Genomic DNA, 25,774 nt, shown 5'->3' with positions numbered 1-25,774 from the left:
AACACATAATACTGAAATACATTCACAAAGAAACTATTAAGGAGTGGAAACTCCATCCAACGTCTTGTCCAAATGTGGGTTTCCTGCCTTTCGGTTCAGAAATTTTTGGCCATTCCTTTTTTGTAGCTGGGCACAGAAGGTAGTATAGAATCAGAATCAGAAGAGAACTGGAAGGGACCTTGGAGGTCTTCTAGTCCAGCCCCCTCCTCAAGCAGAAGATCCCACATTAAATTGTCCTGCGGTCAGTTGTCCTGTGGCAAGTTGGCCAGGGTGAGTCGACTGCAGGATCTGGGTTTGGCTAGTCTAGAGAAAAAAAAGGACCGGAGGTGGGGGCATGATAGCAGTGTTCCAGTATTTGAGGGGCTGCCACAAAGAAGAGGGGGTTCAACTTATTCTCCAAAGCACCTGAAGGCAGGACAAGAAGCAAAGGATGGAAACTGATCCAAGAGAGAAGCAACCTGGAATTAAGGAGAAACTTCCTGACAGTGAGGACAATCAACCAGTGGAACAGCTGGCCTTCAGCCGTGGTGGGTGCTTCATCACTGGAGGCTTTTAAGAAGAGACTGGAGAGCCACTTGTCTGAGCAGGGGGTTGGACTAGAAGACCTCCAAGGTCCCTTCCAGCTCTATTCTGATCCTATCACATTTCAGACAAGTGACTGTCCAGTCTCTTCTCCCCCCCCTCCCCCCGCCCACGCCAAATTCTGGAAGGAAGGAGACTTTGGGTGGGTCCCGCTTAGAGGCCTCCCCAGGAGCGAAAACCGCCAGCAGAGGCCGCTGCTTGGCCGCCGCCTCTGCCCGTCTCTCTCCCCACCCTCCGTCCCGTCCCGTTTCCAAAACGCCCGAGCAGCTGCCGGGGTGCCAAGCAAGAGCCGTCGGTGCGCCTCGGAGGAGACCCTCGGACCGGGCTGGGAGAAGGGAGCCGACCGGCGGCCATGCAGCGGGACGAATGGGACGAGCAGAGCGAGCTGCGGGAGCTCAACGCCCGCCTGGAGCTCTACGTGCGGCGGGTGCGGGACTTGGAGCAGGAGAACCGGCTCTTGGCGCAGGAGCTGGTGGCCTTGCGCGGCCGGGAAGGGCGCGCCTGCCGCTGGCTGGAGACGGAGCAGGAGGTGGCCGAGCTGCGCCGGGTGGTGGCCGAGCTGAGCCGGGCTAAAGGCGAAGCCGAGTTGGAGCGGGAAGCGCTGCGCCAAGAGCGGGAGCGCTTGGAGAGGCTGAGCGCGCAAGCCGGGGAGCTGCGCCGCCGCCGCCGCCTGGAGCCCGAGCTGGCCCAGCAGCAGCAGCGGCTGGCGGGATTGCGGGCCGACTGCGCCGCCCTGGAAGCGCTGCTGGAGCAGCTGCTGGGCGAACGCGAGCGGCTGCGGGAAGCGCGCAAGCAGCGCCCGGCCGCGCTGCTGCCTGGCCCGCGCGTCCTCCGGGCTGGGCGCGTGGATGGGCGGCGGCTGGAAGCCGACTACGCGCTGGAGCTGCGCTGGAGCTGCGCGCAGAGCCTGGAGCGCTACGAGGCCGAGCTGCGGGCGTTGCAGGAGCTGGAGGGCCGCCTCGGCCACCAGGAGCTGCGCAAGCTGCGCGCCCAGAGCCAGGAGAGCCACCGCCGCCTCCAGGAGCTGTGGCGCCGCTGCCGGGAGCTTTGCGCGCTGGGCGAGCGGCTGGAAGAGGAGCGGCTGGCGCAGCAGGAGCGCCACGGCGCCGAGCTGGCCGAGTACCAGGTGAGGCCGTCGGGCAGGCATGCCCAGATGCGGGGGCTGAAGCTGGTTGGGTCGTCCGAAAAGTCCCTTGGCCTGTTCCAAGTTTTTCTTTTTTAAAAACATCGGTAGGAAAAGATGACTCGCCTTCCTTTTGCGGACTTGCCCGTTTTGCTTTCCTTTGCCAGACCCAAAGCGATCTGAACTAGCGGTACTAGACAGAATAAGAGAATAACATACTGGGAAGGGATCTCGGAGGTCTTCTAGTCCAGCCCTCTGCTTAAGGCAGGGGACCCAACACCATTCCAGACAAACAGCTGTCCAATCTATCCTTGAAAACCTCCAGTGGCTGAAGGTTCACAACTTCTGGAGGCAAACAATTCCACTGATTAATTTAGTTTTCCTCTTATGCTTTCGTGCCATCGCATATATATAATCCCAGGAACATTTACAATCACCTGACCAGACAGGTCAATATTATTCCCACATTTCAGCTCAAGAGAACCGGCAGATGGAGTAATTTGCCCTCAAAGCCGTTTTCCCCACCAATAGTTTAACCAAGGCCCTCAATAAAGCAAGAGAGAGTTTATGCTTTGACATGCTTCCTCATAGGTGTGGCCTTTGTCAGTACAGGCAGTCCTCGACTTATGGCTACAATTGAGCCCAACGTTTCTGTTGCTAAGTGAGACAGTTGTTAAGTGAGTTTGGCTCCATTTTCCAACCTTTCTTGCCAGATTTGTTAAGTGAATCGTTGCAGTCGTTAAGTTAGCAACACGGTTCTTAAGTGAATCCGGCTTCCCCATTGAATTTCCCGGTCAGAAAGTCGCCAAAGGGGATCACATGACCCCGAGACACAGCAACTGTCATAAACATGAGTCAGTTGCCAACTGGTCATGTGACTATGGGGAGGGTGCAGTGACCGTAAATGTGAAAACTTACCGTGATTCAATTTTGTCAGTGCTGTTGTAACTCCGAACGGTCGCTAAACAAATGGTTCTATCTGTACTCAGTATAGGTTTGCTGAAATGGGAAGAAGGCCAACACAGTTTCACCAGTAAGATCTTTTCTGCCAGTTGTCCATCCATTAAACACTCCACCCCCAAGAGACCCAGGCCCATGCTGCCCCTTGACCCCCTACCGCTTGACCAGGGGTAGGCAACCTTGGCTCTTTTATGACTCGTGGACTTCAACTCCCAGAATTCCTGAGCCAGCCATGCTGAGGGGAAAGGGAGAGGTTTCCAAGCAGAGCCATGCTGGCTCAGGAATTCTGGGAGTTGAAGTCCACGAGTCATAAAAGAGCCAAGGTTGCCTACCCCTGTAGGTGAAAGTTTCTGGACAGATTTTAAAACATGTTCTTTTCAGCCCTTAAAATGTAAACTGCAATGAGGATTCACTTTTTGGGTAAGGAATTAAATTCAGCCTGGAAAGTTATTCCATTTTATCCCCACGAAACAAACCAAAATGATTGGATGGCTCACATTTTGGCTTCCCCTGTCCACGCCCAGGACAAAATGTTCTCTCTGGAAGAGAGAAATTAAGACATATCACTCTTTCTACCCTCCCCTGTTGAAAATAGCTTGGCCAGGTTTGAATTTCACCAAGGGCAGCTTGCCATGATTATTCTGCAGAGATTTTGGCTCCAGTGAAAGACTATAAAATGCTCAGATGGAATGGCAACCAGCTATTTTTTTTTTTTACACAGAAAGCCGGTTGGACTCGGTGTGAAGAGACAGGTGTCATGACACCTGTGCCATTGAGTGAAAAAGCAGCTGGGAAAGTGTAATAAATATATCTCTGGGGTGGCCTGGATAAGCAGCATATTTATTACACGAATGAAGGCAAATCTATGTGTCCCAGGATAATATTGCAGGATCCAACCTGGGTGGGCTAGGCTAGAGAGAAGTTACTTGAAGATGGGCTTCTGTACCAGTCTAAAAGCTTGGAAGACGAGACCTCTGCTCTTGACCCAGCTTGGATCCTGCAATATTTATTACTCTTTGCTAGCTGCTCTCTTAAAGATTTGTACCTCAGCTTTATTTTGTCCAACTCAAGGGGACAAGTTCTATTTTTCCACAAGCACCCTGGGCTGAGAGAGAGGGATTGGCCCAAAGCCACCCAGCCGGCTTTCATGCCTATGGTAGGACTAGAATTCACCATCGCCTGGTGATTGGCCACAAATCACCCAACCGGCTTTCATGCCTGAGGCAGGACTAGAACTTTCCATCTCCTGGTGATTGGCCCAAAGTCACCCAGCTTGCTTTCATGCCTGAGGTGGGACTAGAATTCACCATCGCCTGGTGATTGGCCCCAAATCACCCAACCGGCTTTCATGCCTGAGGCAGGACTAGAACTTTCCATCTCCTGGTGATTGGCCCAAAGTCACCCAGCTTGCTTTCATGCCTGAGGTGGGACTAGAATTCACCATCGCCTGGTGATTGGCCCCAAATCACCCAGCCGGCTTTCATGCCTAAGGTAGGACTGGAATTCACCATCACCTGGTGATTGGCCCCAAATCATCCAACCAGCTTTCATGCCTAAGGTTCAACACCTTCACCACTATATCCAACAGGGTCTACATGTGGTAGCTGGAAGGGTCACTGATCCTGACGTCTGCATGTCCTCAGTTGCAATCAGTTGAATACGTTTTGATCTCTTGTTACATTTGAGATAACACAATTGTGCGTATGGAAAGTCTCATGAGGTGCATCAAAGTTCCATTTATTTACATTCTGCTGTGCCACTAAGTGCCTCTGACAAACCCCCAGAGGAGGAGAGCAGAAAAGTAAGAGGGATCTTTCTTGCCGTTCCCAAACCTTTGGCATTCAGGGTTATACAGTATGCCTCTGGATTCTGCTGAAAAGCCATAAATTCATCTGCTGAAATTTGGCTCTCCTGTTTTACTACCATTAAGCTAATGGCCATCGTCATGCTTTTTTGGCAGCACAGTTTGGAAATGAATTACAATAAGAACATCTTTGCTTTATTTTGAATTCCAGGCCATCAGTCACCTTGAATGGCCTCTATGATTTTGTAATCGAAGGCAACTTGCTCTGAACTTTTTCTTCACCTTTTAAGGAAGGACGAAACTGCTGCAAAACAACCTTTATGATATTCTTACTATAGCGATTAGGGCCTTTTCTCTCCTGTGGCTGCCGGTTTTATTAAGGCTTAAAGGTAAAGGTAAAGGTTCCCCCGCACATGCGTGCTAGTCGTTTCTGACTCTAGGGGCCGATGCTCATCTCCGTTTCAAAGCCGAAGAGCCAGCGCTTGTCCGAGGACGTCTCCGTGGTCATGTGGCCGGTATGACTAGACGCCAAAGGCGCACGGAACTCTGTTACCTTCCCACCGTAGCGGTCCCTATTTTTCTACTTGCATTTTTACGTGCTTTCGAACTGCTAGGTTGGCAGAAGCTGGGATGAGTAACAGGCGCTCACTCTGTTACGCGGCACTCGGGATTCGACCCGCCAAACTGCCAACATTCTGATCGACAAGCTCAGTGTTAGGTGAAAGTTAATTAATGCAGCTCTTTATCTCAATTTCCAGTGGAAAACACTTTGTTCCCATTAATGAAGAATGAAGCCAAGCAGTGTGCTGCAGCTGCCTAAAAAGCCAATGCAGTCCTAGGCTGCATCAAAAGAGGGATAGCATCAAGAGCACGAAAAGCGTTAGTACCCCTTTATAAGGCCTTGGTAAGACCACACTTGGAATATTGCATCCAGTTTTGGTCGCAAAACTGATTTTTAAAAAAGGTGTTCAGATTCTGGAAAGAGTGCAGAGAAGAGCAACGAAGATGATTAGGGGACTGGAGGCTAAAACATAGGAAGAACAATTTGCAGGAATTGGGTATGTTGAGTTTAATGAAGAGAAGGAGGGACGTGATAACTGCCTATTCTCCAAAGCACCTGAAGGCAGGACAAAAAGTAACAGGTGGATTAAAGAGAGATGAAAGCTTTATTTTATTTTTTATTTTAATCCCATTTATATCCCGCCCTTCTCCGAAGACTCAGGGCGGCTTACAAGCTTAGCAGTAGCCTTCATTCTATGTATATGCCTGCTTATTAGGGCTTTCACACACACACACCCAAGTGGCATTATTACAAAGTCAGCTTAATTGCCCCCAACAATCTGGAAGGCTGAGTCAACCTTGAGCCTGGTGGGATGCGAACCTGCACTAACTGCAGGCAGCTGGTGTTACTTAAGGAGGCATTAGCCCACCGCTCCACCAAAGCTAGAACTAAGGAGAGATTTCCTGAGGAAACAGGGGAACAACTTCTGCCTTCAGAAGTTGTGGGTGCTCCATCATTGGAGGTTCTTAAGAAGAGACTGGACAGCCATCGGTCTGAAATGTTATAGGTCTAGAGTTGGACTAGAGCAGACATGTCAAACTCGTGACGTCGCGCAACGTATCGCAGCTTTTCCCCCATTGCCGGCAATGGGGTGGGCGCGGTTTTGTCGTGACGCGTCTGGCCTGCGGGCCGGCAGTTTGACACCCCTGGACTAGAGGACCTCCAAGGTCCCTTCCAACCCTCTTACTGTATATTCTAAGAAACTATGAACTTAACGAGTTCTCGAACTTAAATGAACTGAAAGAACTTTAAAAAGCGAACGATACTTTCACTCCCATTTCTAAGTACTAACACAGATCATCGTCATTTAGCGACCACAGTTTTGGTACTGGGAACTCGGTCATTTAAGAGAAGCAGTCACTAAGTGAAACCGCAACTGTGCTTACCATCTGACTTCAGCTTTCCAAGTCTGCAAAGGTTGCAAAATACAAAGATTAGTCGTAAAGCCACCTTTTCAGCGCTCTCAGAACTAGGAATGGTCACTCAATGAGGCGCTTGCTAAACAAGGACGATGAGCAAAAGGAACGGCCGAGTCTGAGAACCCAGCTGCGATGGGAAGAGGCAGAATTATATTGGTTTGGATTGTCGGAATGCCTTTTCTGTAGGTGCCCTGGCAGGTTGCAGATGGTTGCAATCCTGTCTGTCTTTCTCTCACTGCCGGGAGATATTTTAAGACTTGCATTATCTCTCCCCTCGGTATTTGCCTGGCTGAGCTGTCTCAGCCTTTTCAACAGTCGTAATGGAGCCAAAACACTTGCCCTACTCTTGAGTTAAAGCACTAGGTGCCCTTCTCTTGTCAGCAAAAGGTTGGCAAGATGTTAGCCAGCCCTCCTGCCGCTTCCTGCCCTGCCCTCTGTGGTGACTTTCCAAGTCACTACTGAACGGTGTTGATTTACGAACGTGCCAGTTGTTGCAGGCAACACGATGACTTTTCCTTCCCTGACTTGGCTTTTCACTTCACCAGCCATCCGCCAGGTAGAGCCCTGCAGAGGAGGGAGCCAGCCCGACGGCAGGATTTTGCCAGGGCTTCCGTAATTTTGTAATCTGCTCCTCCTCCCACCCACCCACCCACCCTGTTTGAGCATTCTTCCAAGTTGAAATAATGTGGAATTAAAAAAACACCAACACCAGGAACCGAATCATGCCAGGGAAACTGACTAGCTCAGGGGTGTGTATCTAAGCCCTCTTTCCACGCTGTGGACTTCAAATCCCAGAATTCCTGAGTCGGCCTGGCCCACCCCAGGACTAGCTGAACAAACATGGGGTGGTGGAATCAAATGGTTTAAATTGAAAAGGATTAGGAAATTGACAGAATTCTATTCAGCATCCGGTATTATCTGTGGCACTTAAGAGGCAGCTGTTAGAGAAAGAGGGAGGGAGGGAGGGAGGGAGGGAGGGAGGAATGGATAGATAGATAGATAGATAGATAGATAGATAGATAGATAGATAGATAGATAGATAGATAGATAGATAGATGGATGATATTCACTTTTGGGGAATGGGTGGGAGATGTAAAGCAGGGCTTTTCAACCAGTGGTATGGGTACCACCTGTGGTACATTGGCACCTGGCAGGTGGTACGCGACCATCCTAGAAAAGTAGCGGGGGAGGGGAATGAGCTAAACCAGTGGCAGCACCACACAAGCCTGAGCGAGAGACGGCTGGAGCTGCAGGGCTGTCAGGGCTCAGCAGAAGCGCCAGGATCGGCACTTCTTCAGTGCTGACAGGGTTCAGCGGAAGCACCAGGATCAGCGTCAGGCTCCAGCTGGAGCTCGGCACTGATCCTGGCGCTTCTGAGCCCAGAGGAAACGCCAATTAGCTGGAATGTTGCAGCATCTCCAGGGTCTTGTGATTAACATTCAGATGCTTGGCAACTGATTCATATTTATGATGCTCACAGTGTCCCAGGGTCATGGGAAGTGACCAAAACCTGCTGCAACCACCCAGCAGAGGGGAGGGGGAATAAAAACCAAACATCCCCCCCCCTTCCCTGCTGCCAATCCTCAACAGAAATGCTCACAACAATGAAAACTTCGGACAGGAGGAAGAGCGCCGCCGGGCGGGCAGGCAGGTGTCTTGCTCGGCTGTGGCTTGGGGGGCACTTTTTTCAGGGCCATTGTAACTTCAAACAGTCACTAAGCGAACTGTTGTAAGTCGAGGACTACCTGTGCTTCATCACTTTTTTCCTTTTTTTTTTTTTGGTCATCCAGTTTTTGACACCTTGCTAGGCGACTGGTGGTCCTCGGATGTTGCCATATCCTAAAAGTGGTACAATGGGTGAAAAGGTTGAAAAGCCCTGATATAAAGAACCTGGTGGGATCAACTGATTACAGTTTGTGATCAAACAACTGACTAGCTGGCTATCATGGTGGAAGAAAGTATTGAAATCTGCAAATCTCTATAAAGAATTGTTTCCAGGTAGCTTATGCACAGGGGTCAAGCAGCTTAAAGCTCCAGTGTGGAAAGCCCCCCCCCCTGCAAGCCAAGCCCTGGTAAAGGTGGGCTTTTGATCCCGTGAGCGTATCTCGATTTACAATCATTTGTTTGGTGACCGTTCGAAGTTACAATGGCAACGAAACCAATGACTGATGACCGTTTATCGCACTGACGTCTGTTGCAGCATCCCCTTGGTCACGTGATCAAAATTCAGACGCTTGCCGACTGGCTCGTACTTACGACGGTCGCAGTGTCTCGGGGTCACATGATCCCCTTTTGCCGCCTTCTGACAAGCAAAGTCAATGAGGAAGCTAGATTCGCTTAAGAAGCGTGATACTAAATTAACAACTGCAATGATCCACTTAACTATAGGTCGTAAAATGGGGGCAGAACTCACTTAACAAACGTTTCATTTAGCAACATAAATTTGGGGCTCAATTGTGGTTGTAACCTGAGGACTACCTGAACCAGCCAACCATCGTGATTATTTCTGTGTTTTGGTCTAGATGATAATTGAAGCCCTTGAAGATGAGAAGAACTACTTAACCTTGTCCATTGCAGAATTCCTGAAGGATTACCATGAACTCCTGCAAGTGAAAGCTGCCCTCAGCCTTGAAATTGCAACTTACAGGTAAAATATATATTTTATCCTGCAGGAAGACACAAGAGAAGCCTTATCCTCATATTACAGTAGGGCAGGGGTAGGCAACCTCAGCTCTTTTATGACTCATGGACTTCAACTCCCAGAATTCCTAGTGCAGGGGTAGGCAACCTCGGCTCTTTTATGACTCATGGACTTCAAAAGAGCCGAGGTTGCCTACCCCTGCACTAGGGCTAGGCCAAATTCCAGAAAACGTTTTTGAGATTCCTGCTGGAATGAAATTTCTGCAGAATTTGAAGGGAAGATAAAAACCCTTGATGAGTAACGAAATGTCTTATCATTAAGAATAAGCTGGAAAGCAATTTAGAAAAAGACTCCTGAGGTGCAGGCGACAATACGAATGCTAATCTAAGTAATTCTGGGACTGTGGTAATTTGGATGGGGAAATTTAGTTTCGGTCAGGGGTGAAGATTGAGAAGTATTTGGCCATGTGTATCTTTAGATATATTAATGGTGGTAAAGATGTTGAAAGGGTTGGTTTGGTCTTTTCTGGAGAACATATAGACCCAAGTTAGGCCCTCCCAAAGCCTCAGTTATCTCGAAACTTTAGTTGTGCTACATATCATTTGGTGATCAAAGTCTGGAAAACAGAATTTCATGCTGTCTGTACATTAATTCAGGGTTTATGTAAGAAAAGGTCTGCGGTCACCCAACTCAGTAACTCTGGGGGGCTTAACAAAGATAAAAACTCAATATAAAACCAAATAAAAAGCAATAAACCCAGCTCCACCCCCTGAATAATCAAATGAGCCCTTTGATGGGCTCTGTCCCTTTCTGGGGTCCCCAGAACCATTAGCCAAAGCATGGCGTCATGGTTCCTCAGCATGGCTGGCTGAGGAATTCTGGGAATTGAAGTCCACAAGTCTTAAATCGGCCAAGTGTGAAGACCCCTGCGCTAGATGGGGCGGGACCCATAACTTTTCCTACCTCCCCACTCTGGTGGGTCAGATAGATGTGATCAGGAAAAGATGGTCCTTCAAATAACCTCATCTCAGGCCATGTAGGGCTTGGAAGGTGACAACCAGCATCTTGAATTGGACCCGGGTGCAAATCTGCAGCCAATGCAGCTCCCTACAGGAGAGATGACCCATGTGCGCTGCGCATCTGGGCCTGCACAAAACCATGCAGGCTGCTGCATTTTGAATCTGTTGAAACTTCTGGATACTTTTCAAGGCCAGCCCCATGTATGATATTTTGATATTTTATATTATATGATATTTTGACATTATGATATTTCTAGTTAAAGTTGATTTGCCAATCAAATTTGACCCAACTGAAGGGGTTATTTTTTAGCATGACTAATGAAAGAAAAAAAATTCCGAAACCTACTTTATCATGTTAAGATGCCAGATTTACTTTTGCTATGCGCTACATCTAGCATAATTTCTGCAAACATTCAAGTATAAAAAAAGGCATCGTAAAAGAATCTCTGCTCCCTTTGAAGCAGCCAATAAAATGTTTCCATGTTTCCTTTGGGTAAGAGTTCTAATGCTTCTTCTTGTTCGAATCATAACTTTGAATTGAATGAATTCCTCTACTGGGTGTTTCCCAGTGACTTCATAATACAATTAATCCTTCCGAAAGAACCTGGATGCAGCTCTGGATCACTTTCACTTTTCCAGAAGGATAAATTGCAGCATTACAGATTACATCACAGGGAACAAAACAAGTGGAGCCTAGAATTTAGTTCTTGTTCCCTTTTTGCCTGCCAGTAGTGGTAAAACTCATGTTCAAAGCACATAAGAGGCAGTTGAGACAAAGAGAGAAGCAACCTGGAATTAAGGAGAAACTTCCTGACAGTGAGGACAATTAACTAGTGGAACAGAAGTTGCCTCCAGAAATTGTGGGCGCTCCATCACTGGAGGCTTTTAAGAAGAGGCTGGACAGTCACTTGTCTGAAATACTATAGGACAGGTTCTCCTGCTTGAGCAGGGGGCCAGAAGACCTCCAAGGTCCCTTCCAGATCCTATCCTATCCTATCCTATCCTATCCTATCCTATCCTATCCTATCCTATCCTATCCTATTCCATTCCATTCCATTCCATTCCATTCCATTCCATTCCATTCCATTCCATATTTTCTATTCTATTCTATTCCATTCCATTCCATTCCATTCCATATTTTCTATTCTATCCTATCCTATCCTATCCTATCCTATCCTATCCTATCCTATCCTATCCTATCCTATCCTATCCTATCCTATCCTATCCTATCCTATCCTATTCCATTCCATTCCATTCCATTCCCATATTTTCTATTCTATTCTATTCTATTCTATTCTATTCTATTCTATTCTATTCTATTCTATTCTATTCTATTCTATTCTATTCTATTCTATTCCATTCCATTCCATTCCATTCCATTCCGTATTTTCTATTCTATTCTATTCCATTCCATTCCATTCCATTCCATTCCATTCCATTCCATATTTTCTATTCTATTCTATTCTATTCTATTCTATTCTATTCTATTCTATTCTATTCTATTCTATTCTATTCTATTCTATTCTATTCTATTCTATTCCAAAATGAGTTGAACTAAACAGCCAAACCTCATTGGTGAAGAAAAAAAGAACAAGAGGCTAAAGGACACTTCAAGACACTACAATTGAGCCCCAAATTCTGTTGCTAAGCGAGACATTTGTTAAGTGAGTTTTGCCCCATTTCTTGCCACAGCTGTTGAGCGAACCGCTGCAGTTGTTAAGCTAGTAACAGGGTTGTTAAGTGGATTTAGCTTCCCCGTTGACTTTGCTTATCAGAAGGTTGGAAAAGGGGATCCCATGGCCCCAAGACACACAAACCGTCATAGATACATGCCAGTGGCCAAGCATCTGAATTTGGATCATGTGACCATGGGGATGGTGCAACAGTCGCTAAGTGTGAAAAATGGTCCTAAGCCACTTTTTCAGTGCCCCTGTACCTTCCAGTGGTCATTAAACCAAAGGCTGTAAGTTGAGGACCACTTGTTCTGAGATCAAGTTCTTCAACTTTTCTTTGAGGTATTCATCCTGCTGATGATTTGTGTTATTGTGTAGAAGAGGGTCATTCTCAACGAATGGTCTCTTTACAGGGCTTTTAATTAATTTGGCACTTAGAACATAGAATAATAAGATTGGAAGGGACCTTGGAGGTCTTCTAATCTGATCCCCTGCTTGAGCTTTCTGGACAAATGGCTGTCCAGTCTCTTCTTGAAAACCTCCAGTGATGGAGCACCCACAATTTCTGGAGGCAAGCTGTTCCACTGATTAATTGTTCTCACTATCAGAAAAAAATTTCCTTAGTTTTAGGTTGAATCTCTCTTTGATAAGCTTCTGTCCGTTAACTTCTTGTCTTGCCTTCCGATTTTTTGGAGAATAAGTTGTCTCCCTCTTTTTCATGTAAAAAAGATAAAGGTAAAGGTTCCCCCGCACATACGTGCTACTCGTTTCTGACTCTAGGGGCCGGTGCTCATCTCCGTTTCAAAGCCGAAGAGCCAGCGCTTGTCCGAGGACGTCTCCGTGGTCATGTGGCCGGCATGACTAGACGCCAGAGGCGCACGGAACGCTGTTACCTTCCCACCGTAGTGGTCCCTATTTTTCTACTTGCATTTTTACGTGCTTTCGAACTGCTAGGTTGGCAGAAGCTGGGACGAGTAACAGGCGCTCACTCTGTTACATGGCACTCGGGATTTTACCTGCCAAACTGCCGACCTTCTGATCGACAAGCTCAGCGTCCTAACCCACTGAGCCACCGCGTCCCTTTCTTTTTCTTTTTCTTTTTTTTTCTTTTTCTTTTTCTTTTTTTCTTTTTCTTTTTCTTTTTCTTTTTCTTTTTCTTTTTCTTTTTCTTTTTCATGACAGGCCCTCAAATATTGGAAGATTGCTATCAAGTCAACCCTAGCCCTTCTCTTCATTAAGCTACACATGCCTAGTTCCCACGACTGTTGTATCTTACGGTTTTGCCTCCAAACCCCTTATCATCTTGTTGCTGTTCCTTGGGCTCTGTCTTATACAACCCACAAAATTAGATTACGGTTCAGAATCAAGCCATCTCAAGCCGTTGCTGATTTCTTTGTGCTTTTCTCCAAGATTACGAACCTCAAAACTGTTCATTTCATATATTGGACCAAAGACAGATCGGAAGCAATCAGCCCTTGCTGTTCCCTTTGTCCTTTCTGTGTGTGTCAAATGGTTTTTATTTACACTATTTCATGTTAATGCATGGCTTGTTCCTAGCAGTCATGCTGTGACATCTCGCTTTTAAAGATATGTATACTTGGCTCTCTTTTTGCCAGATACAGGGAATGCTCAGCTTGGGATTTATTTTTAGTGACTTCTGTGTTGCTCTGGAAACCGTGCAAACTGTTGTCTTATCAGTAGCCAACAGTCATTAGTTAAAACTTCCTGCATTCCTACTTTCTGTCTTCACAAGTGAAGGTTTTCAGGGACTTCAGTTAGGGAGGGGTTAGAGAAGACCTTCAGATTTATTTTTCTGGAGGGTAATTCTTACACAGAGAAATGGGAATATGCTGCAGTTTTATTTATTTATTTATTTTAATCCCATTTATATCCCGCCCTTCTCCGAAGACTCAGGGCGGCTTACAATCTAAGCACAAATCAAATGTGCTTAGCAGTAGCCTTCATTCTATGTATATGCCTGCTTATTAGGGCTTTCGCCCCCCCCAAGCGGCATTATTACAAAGTCAGCTTATTGCCCCCAACAATCTGGGTCCTCATTTTACCTACCTAGGAAGGATGAAAGGCTGAGTCAACCTGGAGCCTGGTGGGACTCGAACCTGCACTAATTGCAGGCAGCTGGTGTTACTTAAGGAGGCATCAGCCCACTGCTCCACCAAGGAGAAAGAAAAAAAATTGTAAGTTTTCTCTTTATCCTCCCAGATGGGAAAAAGTAATATCAAGATGTGAATGAAAAAAACAGAAACACAGACTCTTAAATGAGCTTATTCCAAACCTTGTAGGTTATTTGGAAATATCGTAAGGGCTCCCACTTGTAGTTTGAGAAGAAAAGCACAAAGATAAGGAGAAATGGAGTTTCAGAATCAGTTTGTTAAAACTTTCATTTTACTTGTTAACCCTGCCGAATTCACAGAAATAAAGTATCTTGGCACGGATATCTGCCCAATCTTTGTTCAAAGAAACAATAAGAGGCGGGCTCAACCTATTCTCCAAAGCTCCCGAAGGCAGGACAAGAAGCAACGGATGGAAACTAACCAAGGAGAGAAGCAACCCAGAACTAAGGAGAAACTTCCTGAGAGTGAGAACAATTAGCCAGTGGAACCACCTGCCTCCAGAAGTGGTGAATGCTCCAACACTGGAAGTTTTTAAGAAGAGACTGGACAGCCTTTTGTCCGAAATGGTATAGGGTTTCCTGCCTGAGTGGGGGGGTGGACTAGACTAGAAGACCTTTCAACTCAGTTATTCTGTAAATTCTGTAAAATTTCTCTCCAGTGAGAGAGAAATCCATCACATCTCAAATATGAGCTGGTCCAAGGCAAGACTTAATGATTCCCAGGGCGGATAAAATGGTTACGTCTACATTACATAGGTAGTTTTTCCCAAGGTTATGTCTACACGGGTAATTTTCTCAAACTTGTGAAAAGAACAGAAATTATGTCTTAACTAGAAAGCCAGGAGGAAAAGGCCTAGAATTTAAACCCTGCAGGAAACAATCATATAAATTCATTTCTGTGTTTTAACTTTGGTAGATCAGTGCGTATGCAACTTCTGTCTTGTCTATAGTAAATCAACCTACTTGGTCCTGTCAAGTTTGCAAGCTTCTGTTGTAAGTAACTTTGTACATACAGAATCATGTCCAGAGAGTTAAGATTTATTGTTCAGGACGTTGTTTCATTATTGGCCTTTTTTTTAATACTGAGAATTTGCTCCTAACATTTAATCCAATGCTGCTTCCCTGCAATTTTCATTCGCTGATTCTAGAGCAACAGAGATCACATCTGCTCCACATTCTACATCTTCCTAAGCAAACCATTTCAAATATTTTTATAAGCCTGGTAGTAGTTTGTCACAGTCCTTGACTCACTTCTCATATCAGATGCAGACTGACTGAAACAGAATAAACAGCTACTTTCCATGATCCCAATGCTTCTAAATAAATAATTTCTTTAAAAAGTTAAGATACAACTCTTTAAAAAATAAGTACACCATAATACACGTATATATATTTGCAGAGGACAAATAAAATTAATCCCTGTCTTCAACACAGAATTATATCCATTCATTTATTTACTTCCCCTGTATTTTACTTATGGGACATTTCAATTCACGTAGCAATGTTTACACTGATTACCAAGCTATGAAATTCCTTGGCTGCATTATTGTTTTATAACTCAGAACGAATAGAACAAGACTTCCTCGGTGTTTCAATATGGTGGGTTTTTAAAGGCAACTGACTTAACTTTCTTATTGCTTTCCAGGAATCTTAGCTATCAAGCGCTTCCAAATGAACTCCTTATAGAGCGCACGTAGATAGCCATCCTGCATTATCTGCTCAAAACATTTGGCAGGGAAGCTGAAAATGTTGTTTTGAGAGATTACACAGTTTAAAACATTATACTTGTTGCCTTTATGAGCCCAGCATTTACTAGCAGCTGCAGGAGAATGTCCATATTGCTATAGTTCTAACTTTAGTATTTCTTACGGGAGAGATTTTTTTACCAGCAGTCAGTTTGGCAGGTTGATTTATTGTACCTTAAACATCTTTTTATATCTATCCATAATATAATTTTAAAAATTCAAAGGATACATTTTTTAAAAATTCTGTTTTTAGAGTATGAGCCAATTGTCAGTTAGCAATGATACTGAAAAAAGATATCCTAACAATACGGGCAGCTGCCTTAGGGTGAATTAGATCTATTGAAATTTCTCATTTAATATTACCGATTATTGCTGGAAACATCCGATGACTTTTTCCAATCCTACTGCCAAGCGCCAGGGAAATCAGGAGGTCCAGGCAGTTCAAATGGGTATAAAGATTTATTGCAAGCTTAAGCGCTCTACAAGAATCTGACCAACTAATGGTCAAGGGAAATGAGCGGGAGATAAGAAGGGCATTGAAGATGGGCTGGACTTAGATCTCTTGTGGGCACGCAGGGACTCATGACTGATGATGCATTTGACCCCTCCCTCCGGCTCAGCCTGGTCATCTCTTACACCAGACATGTCAAACACAAGGCCCGGGGGCCGGATCCGGCCCACGAAGTGGTTTCATGCGGCCCGTGAAGCCATCCTGGAAACAGTGAGGGAACGGCCCCCACTGCCTTGGCCCTGGCCCAGAGACCCTCCTCCTGCCAGAGACCCTCAGATCTGTCCCACTCCTGCCCAGGCCCCCATAGGCACCCTTGATGCGAACGATGTAGAGCTGGCCACGCCCACCCAGTAGGCCATAAGCACTCTAGCCACGCCCACCCAGTAGGCCACGCCCACCCTGGCCACACCCACCCGGCCCCCTGAGAGCAACCACAGTGCTGATGCGGCCCTCAATGAAATTGAGTTTGACACCCCTGTCTTACACCTATTTTGAAGATGCAGTATATTCAACAGGAAGCCTTCCATAGAATTCATGTATCAATTCCTATACCGTAGTCCTCCTTTGTTTAGCAACCGATTGAAGTCCCAACGGCACTGAAAAAAGTGACTTATGACCAGTGCTCACACTTATGATTCCCTACAGTCAAGTGATGAAGCTTTGGATGTATTTATGACAATTGCAATGTCCCAGGGTCATATGATTACCATTTGCATTCTTCCATGCTGGTTTCCAATAAGTCAATAGGGGAAGCTGGATTCTTTTAACAGCTGTGTGAGTCACTTAAAAATTGCAGAGAATAGAATAGAATAGAATAGAATAGAATAGAATAGAATAGAATAGAATAGAATAGAATAGAATAGAATAGAATAGAATAGAATAGAATAGAATAGAATAGAATAACAGAGTTGGAAGGGACCTTGGAGGTCTTCTAGTCCAACCCCCTGCTCAGGCAGGAGACCCTATACCATTTCAGACAAATGGCTGTCGAGTCTCTTCTTAAAAACTTGCAGTGTTGGAGCATTCACAACTTCTGGAGGCAGGTTGTTCCATTGATTAATTGTTCTAAATCTCAGGAGATTTCTTCCAAGTTCTCGGTTGCTTCTCTCCTTGATTAGTTTCCATCAATTATTTCTTGTCCTTTACGACGATTTCCTTTACGCAAAAATGGTCGTAAAAAGAGGCAAAACTTACTTAACCACCTTCTTATTATTGGAAATTCTGGTCTCAATAATTGTCTTAAGTCAAAGACTACCTGCGTTTGCAATAATGACATGAAGCTTAATTTGCATTCAGTATTCAATCTTCTTTTTCAATGATATTTTCCCGGTATGCAAAATTCTCCTATCTTTTCAATTCTGTTAAAAAAAAATTGAACATAGAAGACTGAATTTCAGCTACATGCCATGTTAATTCAGTCAGTAGGTAGACATGTAATATCTGCAAAGGCTATAGTGTGAAAGATTTAACTTGAATGTTCTTGATTTAAATCAGTTTAAAAATGTGATTAGCCAAAGTTACTTAGAGACCTTGGTTAAAGTTAATCAAGGCTGATTTTGTCCATGGGACAGGCAGAAAAATTAATTTCCCAAAGGGAAAAGAGATGAATATTTTTTATGTTAGATAGAAAGTGTAGAAATATGAAGAGAAATATGAGCTCTCAGCATTCTTGCTTTCATAAACATTACTGCGAAAATTAAAGAAAGTGGATGTTGCACTGGATCAGTGCTACCAAAACTCAGGCACTTTAAGATGGGTGGACTTCAGCTCCCAGAATTAAAATGGTCAAGGTTGAGAAACGCTGCCAGGATGTCCCAAAGATGCTTTTTCAAGAGGCAACTGGACTTTCTTGGTTTTCTTTGAAGACGTTTCACTACTCATCCAAGAAGCTTCTTCAGCTCTGACTGGATGGTGGGGAATGGGAGGATTTATACTGCTTTCAGACAGCTGGTCATTTGCCTTCTTTTTTGAGAGTAGTTTATTTATTTATTTATTTATTTATTTGATTTATATACCGCCCTTCTCCCGAAGGACTCAGGGCGGTGTACAGGGCAATAAAAATAAGAATACAGGATACAAGATTTAAAGTAAATGATTGTGCCCAATGTAGTAGGTTAGTTAACGTTAAAACCCAAACCCATCAGGCCAGGCCGGCTTGTTCGAATAGATAAGTTTTTAGATCACGCCGGAAGGAGCGAAGGTCGGGGGCCATCCGTAGTTCAGCTGGTAAGCGGTTCCAAAGGATTGGCGCACCCACCGAGAATGCTCTCCCCCTGGGGGTCACCAGCCGACATTCTCTGACCGGTGGTACCCTGAGGAGGCCCTCTCTGTGGGAACGTACAGGACGGAGGGAAGTTGACGCCGGCAGTAGGTGCTCCCATAGGTAATCCGGACCCACGCCATGTAGGGCTTTGTATGTCATCACCAGCACCTTGAGGTTGGAGGTTCACCTGTGTCCTCAAGGTCACCTGAGTGGTGCAAATTGGTGTGGAGCCTTCTTGGAACTGAGATGAAGAAGCTTCTTGGAGGAGAAGCGAAACATCTTCAAAGGAAAACAAGAAAGTCCAGTTGAAAAAGCACCTTTGGGACAACCATGACCTGGATGGCTGAGAATCTTCGTAGACACTGCCAGGATAGTTGCTTGGGTCATGTTCCTATTTCTGATTGAGAAATACTACACTGGACATACACATTTTAATTTGGTATTAATTCACTTTTGTTTTTCTGTACGGCAGAGCTTTGCTCGAAGGAGAGAGTAGTCAATGGATTCTCATGTGGAATGAAGAACATGGAAGAAAATTACCCCAAGGTACGAAATATGAAAATGTATAAATGCATTTAAAAGCAGAAGGGATGGATCAACATCCATTCCTGTTTTGCTCCAAACTATATGGACCCTGCATAATTAGATACACCGTATACAAGTAGTCCTCATCTTACGGCCACAACTAAGCCCAACTTTTCCGCTATTAAGCAAGACAGTGGTTAAGTGAGTTTTGCCCCAGGTTGTAAAATCAGCTGCTCCAGACATGCAAAGTCAATGGGGAAGCTGGATTTTCTTAGCAACCATGTGGTTCACGTAACAACTGCAGTGATTTCCTTAACCACAGTAGCAAAAAAAAAAAAAAAATCAAGTCCAGCTTATTTAACCACCTTGCTTATTAATGGAAATTCTGATCCCAATTGTGACCATAAACCGAGGACTAACTGTACGAAGAATTGTAGGATCCATCCTGCAAAATAAGAAAAGATCGTAGCAATTGATAAAAGTTATTGTTATATTTGGTCTACATAAAATGTAGCGCAAGTATAGTTGTGCTGATTGAAAGCTGATTGAAAGAAATTAAAATCATGCATGAACTTTATTTTGTAGAAAAGAATATTATGGCTTCCTTGTAAATTTCTTGTAATAATTACACACTGAATATGTCCCATGGGTTTGCATTTCATTTTGTGCACAGACATATCATTTGTCGCTTTTCAGAGTGAGGTGGGCGGCATATAGATTTGATCAATAAAATAATAATAATAATTTGCTTGTTTGTCAGGACAAATCTCATTTAGTCTGGCAATGTATCATAATAAAGAATATAATAACTGAACCAGTTATAAAACCATATAGTCCAAATTGTCATCCCTTGTTTTGCAAAGAAATGCAAAAATGAATAGAATTGGTAGCAAATTGGTTTTATTTTTCATAGGTTAGGACTATGATTAGAGTTAAGTCAAAAGTCTATTGCAGTGTTGACTAGTGGTTAGAGCACCAGCCTAGAAAGCTGGAGACTGAGAGTTCAACTCCTGCCTTAGCTATGAAAGTCAGCTGAGTGGCTTTAGACCAATTATCAGAAGACTGTGAGTCCTACTTCGGCCTTAGCCATGAAAGCTAGCTGAGTGACTTTCAGCTACTCACAGGAGACTGAGAATTCTAGTTCCGCCATAGCCATGAAAGTTGGTTGGGTGATTTGGGCCAGTCACCAGGAGACTGAGAATTCTAGTTCCGCCTTAGCCAGCTGTGGAATTTGAGCCAGTAACTCTCTCTCTGCCCAACTCACCTCACAGGGCTGTTGTGGGGAAAACAGGAGGAGGAAGAGGTGTTGGATATGTTTGCTGCCTTGAGTTATTCGTGAAAATAATAAAAGTGGGATATGAACTTAATACAAGGGACACGGTGGCTCAGTGGGTTAGGACGCTGAGCTTGTTGATCAGAAGGTCGGCAGTTTGGCGGGTCGAATCCCGAGTGCCACGTAGCAGAGTGAGCACCTGTTACTCGTCCCAGCTTCTGCCAATCTAGCAGTTCGAAAGCATGTAAAAATGCAAGTAGAAAAATAGGGACCACTACGGTGGGAAGGTAACAGCGTTCCATGCCCCTTTGGCGTCTAGTCATGCCGGCCACATGACCACGGAGACATCCTCGGACAAGCACTGGCTCTTTGGCTTTGAAACGGAGATGAGCACCGGCCCCTAGAGTCGGAAATGACTAGCATGCATGTGCAGGGGAACCGTTAACTTTTACCTTTTATGAACTTAATAAATATAAATAAATATTAATTGTGAAAATTAATGAATTGATTACATGGTATTAACAGCCATTTTCATTTCTCTCCTGGCAGATGACCGAAAACTGCGTTACGAATACAGCAACCGATACTCCTCTTATCAACAGGACAAAGGGAAGAGAGCTCTTCCCGCAATTCCAAATGTTGACCTAAGATATAAATTCCCACAAACAAATATTAGCCGTTCGGTGGTTTCTTCATCCAAGACAGGAAGTGCTGCAAAGCAAACCGTTTTCCCTGAGAAAAAAGGGCTACCAAAGGAACTCTTTGGGTTGGGACAGCACCCTTCGACTGCCGCCAAAAGGTACGTGACTCACGAAAGAAGCCTGATAGGACAGAGAGAAAGGCAAAGCTTTATGTCGCCTTATCGGATGAGCAGAGAAGGAGACGGTCAGCCAAGACCACCGGCGCCCGAAAGGAAGACCCCCGAAATGGGAAGTATGGCGTCTGCTTTAAAAGAGTCTACCATCCTTCAGAAGCAAATGAAGAGGCCAATGAGTTCTGAAGGCATCAGGGCAACAGTGATTGTCTCTTCGCCTCTGTCTCCCAGCTCAACCTCTTCTTCTAAAGGAAGTCAGTATGAGACGAGGGAAGGGATTTGGGGTCAGATTAATAAACTAATCCAAGAGGGCAAACCAGGAAAAGAGGAAAAAGACCTTTTGGTAGAAGGAGTTGAGCAGAAGGAAAAGGTGACCCAAGAAGCAACAGGTTCTGCCGCGAAGAATGGCGAGAAATTGAATGGGTTAGAAAAAAAGGTTCAAAAGAAAGTTGAAATTGAGGAAAGTCTGGCTAACAAAGAGGATACAGTGGAACACGGTATCTTTAAAGATAAGACAACAGAAGAGAAATTAATGAAAGATAAGAGGCCTTCTAGAAGATGGGAGGAACAGGTGGAGGCAGTGGAGGCAGAAGAAAGAAAGAATCCAGAAATCACAGCAACATTTGGAAGGGAGAAAATTGTGAGCATCTCCTCCAGAAGCCAAGAACCTCTTGAAATCCCTGTTCATTCAGGACATACTGATGGCAAAATCCTAAAGAAGAATCACAACACACTACAAGACCTCAAAACCTCTCCAGAAAAATCAAAAAGTGGAACTGAATTTAAACTCAGCAATGAAATGATTCAAGATAATGTAAGCAAAGAAGAGAATTCTAAAATAGATACTTCGCTCACTGAGAGTATGGCAGAGAACATTGTTTCTGACATCCTTAAAGGTTTTGTACAAAAGTCTTCAGAGGAAGGACTTCCTCCTGAAGCTAAAATAACTTCCTTTGAAAAGAAAGACATTTCTGAAGATGGAAAAGTGAAAACCAAGATCAGCATAGAGTCCACAGTTCAAAGAGATGGACTTGACATGTCTAAGTCTGAATTGGGAAGTTTCTTAGAGAAAGATATTAAAAAAGTATTGGATGATACTAAAGGAAGTTTAGATGAAAATGTCATAGAAGGTATAATTAATGCTGGGATGAAAGGAATGGAAGACAAGGTCAAGAGGACTATTAAAGTTAAAATAATTGAAGAGCCTGCAACTATAGTTGATGAAAAGGTGGAGTTTTCAACACCATTCGAAGTAGAAGAAGCAGAAGATGCATCACTCAATTTGAGAGAACATCCATATTATAGTGATAAAGAGAAAGCGACCACAAGTGTCGCTGGAGACCTTAAGGAAAAACCAACTGATGAGATTGTGCCTCATGTGGAAGAAGTATCTGAGGGGGATGAGGTAGTGGATGAAGAAAAGTATTTTGTTTCCACTCCAGATGAATACCCATTTGGATATGTGGAAGGAGAAAGTTCCACCTATGGTCAAATCCATTTTGAAGAAGAATCAATTGTCAAATATGCTTGGCAAGATGAATTTCTGGAAGGGTCTCAAACCAACATAAAGGAAAGCATGGCTTCACCAGAATTGATTTATCAAGTAATTGGCGCAGATGTCGGGCCCTTTATTTCAAAGGCAGAATCCCCAAAAGAAGAGGTGGCCCATACTGAATCTGTAGTTATTAAGAAAGAGATTAAAATCCCACATGAATTTCAGGAGTCAATAAAGGAGGTTTTTTCTCAACAGGCAAAGGACCCTAAACATCAGTTGAAAGAGGCACTAGGAAAATTGGAAGCAACTCTTCCAGAACTCGTAAAACAAGAACTCGGTGAACTCACAAAAGAGGACAAAGCTGATTCTAGTACCTTGGAAGTAGATATTAAAAAAGTAGAGCATCCCGAAAAAGAGGGATTATTTACTATTGTTGCTGAAGTTAATTTATCCCAGACAATAGACTCTGATCAGTTGAGTACAGAATTGCTTGATGAAGCTGTGACCAAGCAGATAAAATTTCCCAAGCAGTCACCAAAGGAAGGTGGCTTTGATCGATACATACAAGAACCAGAAACCTGGCAGGATGAAAAACATCAAGCAGATGTTTCCTCCACACTTTGGACCACAGAAGAAACCAGTAAGAGAGAAGACGCCTATCCTTCTAAGGAGTCATTTGATATCAACAGACGCATCAGGCATGTTGTAATTGGTCCAACTGAAATTCGCAAGTCTGAACATGTTTTTTATGAAGGTCCTATTTCTGAAACATTAGAGTTTGGAACAACGGACTTTACAACAGGAGTACCAGCAGATGCAGGTCAATTCATGAAGTCAGTGAAGCTGAGTCCTGAAACAATGGAAACCAGAGAAACAATAATTTACAGAAGTCCTATTTATACATCTGAAGAAGTGAGTTATCCTGAAAATTCTACTCAGACCCAGGTTTCAAGCGATATTAGCTCCTCCAAGCATATCACATTGGATTCAAAACAAATTGTTGAAGAGGTCACTTTTGAGGGATCAGCTTCAGACTTGACATCAGATAATAGCAGGGATATCTTTTCCAAGATGGAAGATCCCACAGCAATCAGCACATCGATCAGACACATTCAAATAGATCCCAAAGAAATACATATTGAACGAAAAATATACGGAGTGCCTTTTCCCACTGGAGACTATGATCTGTCTGAAGAAACAGTAAAAAAGATTACATTAGGACAGAAGGACACACCAACATCTGACCAAAACATTTATCAAGGTTCCTTCACCAAGACATCAGATGATGCTTCAGTCAAGCTTGGTGAGGAGAAGGTGCTGGATGTTAACACTACAATCAGACATATTAAATTAAGTCCGAAGGAATTTGTAAGTGAACAAGTTGTTTTTACAGAGCCCATTTCTGAACAGCACCAGAAGGTTAGTGAATTGGGGCAGATGTTCTCTTCTGAAGGGTCAGTACATCATGTTAAATTAGGGCAGAAAGAAGTCCAGAGCCATGACATCATGTCCCAAGATTTTGTTTTGCAATCTCCAGGAGCTCTTTCTTCCAAAGAAGACACCTGGGGAAAAATAAGTCCTGCAGAGACCAACAGATCAACACATCACATTCAGATTGGGCAGGGGCTCCATGGCCTGGATGCTCAACCCTTCAGCGGTATGGAGTTTCCCCCCACAGATGGCCCATCAGAAAACAGTAGATCTGTTGGACAAGTCAAACTAGGACAGAAAGAAGCATCGTTTACCTTCCACATGGACATAAGCAAAATGGCTGGGAGAGAACCACAAGCTACCATAGTTGCATCAAGTAGGAAAGAGGCAGGCAACGGCCAGCTTGAAGGCAGCATGGAAGAGGCTTGGAAAGACCCAGAAGGTGAACAGAAGTTAGAGGAGTCCATGTTTGATCAAACGGTGCAACTGCAAAGAATAGTTGACCAACGATCAGTGGTTTCGGATGAAAAGAAAATTGCTCTCCTCTACTTGAATGAAAACGAGGGGGGGGAGGAGGAGGAGGAGGAGGGACCCTGGTTTTAAACAGTAAAATTTCCAAGATTTGTTTTTAAAGCCTAGAAGCTTCATTGCTGCATCATTGAGTTTTAAGCCTTGGGATTTCTCTTCCTTTTGCCCTTAACAAGGAACTGAGGACTTGGAACGTAAATTTTCTGATACAATAATATTTTAGCAGTATTCTTTGCTTAAATTATGTTAGATTTCATTTTACAGATGCTGTGGACTCTCAAAGAGATTTCTTTTGGTAGTTTCCTTGTTTCTATTTGAAAAAGGATTTAAGTGAATGTACGAAAATACCATTTTTGCCCAATTTAAGAAGCGTAGCCATTTTTTAAAAAATATATATGACAAAAGCCTGATCATTTCAATCAATATCATACTGACTCACCTGGATTGCCCAGAATAAACATACAGATCATCCTTGACTTACAACCACAATTAGGACTAGAAAATTCTCCGTTAAGTGGAGTGGTGGTTAAGTGAAGCATTATGGACAACATTTTTACAACCGTTTCTACTGTGGTTTGATATTAAGTGAATCTAGCTTCTTCCATTGATTTTGCTTGTTGGAAGCTTGCTGGGAAGAGCGCAGATTGTGATCCCGAGATCACAGGTCATACAACTGTCCTAAGTGTTAAATCCCGTTTTTTCAGTGCTGGTGTAATTCCAAAACTCTTATTGAATGAATGGTTGCTAAGTCAAGGACTGCCTGTATTAACAATCTAAGGAATAAAGACAGGCTTGTAATGATTGCAGTTTATAGACAACATGTCTAAGCTGTGTACTCTATTAGCAAACACGTGTCCCTGATTTCCCAGATAAATCTCATTCTAAACTCTTACTCAGCTACCTTTTTCAAAAGTAAGTGACCAAACAGGAACAAATGAGACTCGTTTTATATCATGTCAGATCATTGGCCTTTTACGTTCATTGCTGTTTGTGCTCTCCCTCTCCCCCTCCTCTCTCTTTCTCACACGCACACACAAACACACACTCGCACACACAAACACACACATAGAGACAAACACACATTCTCACACTCTACACTCTTGTTGCAAAGTGAAGGGTGCAATGAGGATATTTTACTAATAATGCCAGTTTGTAAGGATTTAGATTCTCACGTTTATGCATTTCCATATTTGATGAGTTAAGGAGCATGGGAAAATCTTCAGTTGCTCAATTAACCTGTTGTGCTTTAATTAAAGCTGCCAGAGCAAGTCCCTAT

General features: G+C 44.1%; 1 protein-coding gene across 2 annotated transcripts; it reads left to right on the top strand.

The window, feature by feature from the left end:
* Window positions 1–840: 840 nt before the first annotated feature.
* SYNM (synemin) lies at window positions 841–25,773 on the top strand. 2 transcript variants are annotated; one of them, XM_081337566.1, is made up of 4 exons: window positions 841–1,708; window positions 8,972–9,096; window positions 18,905–18,978; window positions 20,780–25,773. In XM_081337566.1, the coding sequence occupies exons 1-4, from the start codon at window positions 935–937 to the stop codon at window positions 24,571–24,573; spliced, it is 4,767 nt and encodes a 1,588-aa protein (XP_081193692.1). In that variant the 5' UTR covers window positions 841–934; the 3' UTR covers window positions 24,574–25,773. The 2 variants fall into 2 exon arrangements, with proteins under 2 accessions (XP_081193692.1, XP_081193693.1); XM_081337567.1 differs by lacking the exons at window positions 841–1,708; window positions 8,972–9,096 and adding an exon at window positions 13,838–13,977.
* Window position 25,774: the final 1 nt, after the last annotated feature.

The sequence above is a fragment of the Vipera berus genome, assembly GCF_964194415.1.
Source record: "Vipera berus genome assembly, chromosome: 12".
NCBI classification, from domain to species: Eukaryota; Metazoa; Chordata; class Lepidosauria; order Squamata; family Viperidae; genus Vipera; species Vipera berus.
The sequence above is the reverse complement of the archived record's forward strand: the minus strand, read 5'-3'. Positions and strand labels throughout refer to the sequence as shown.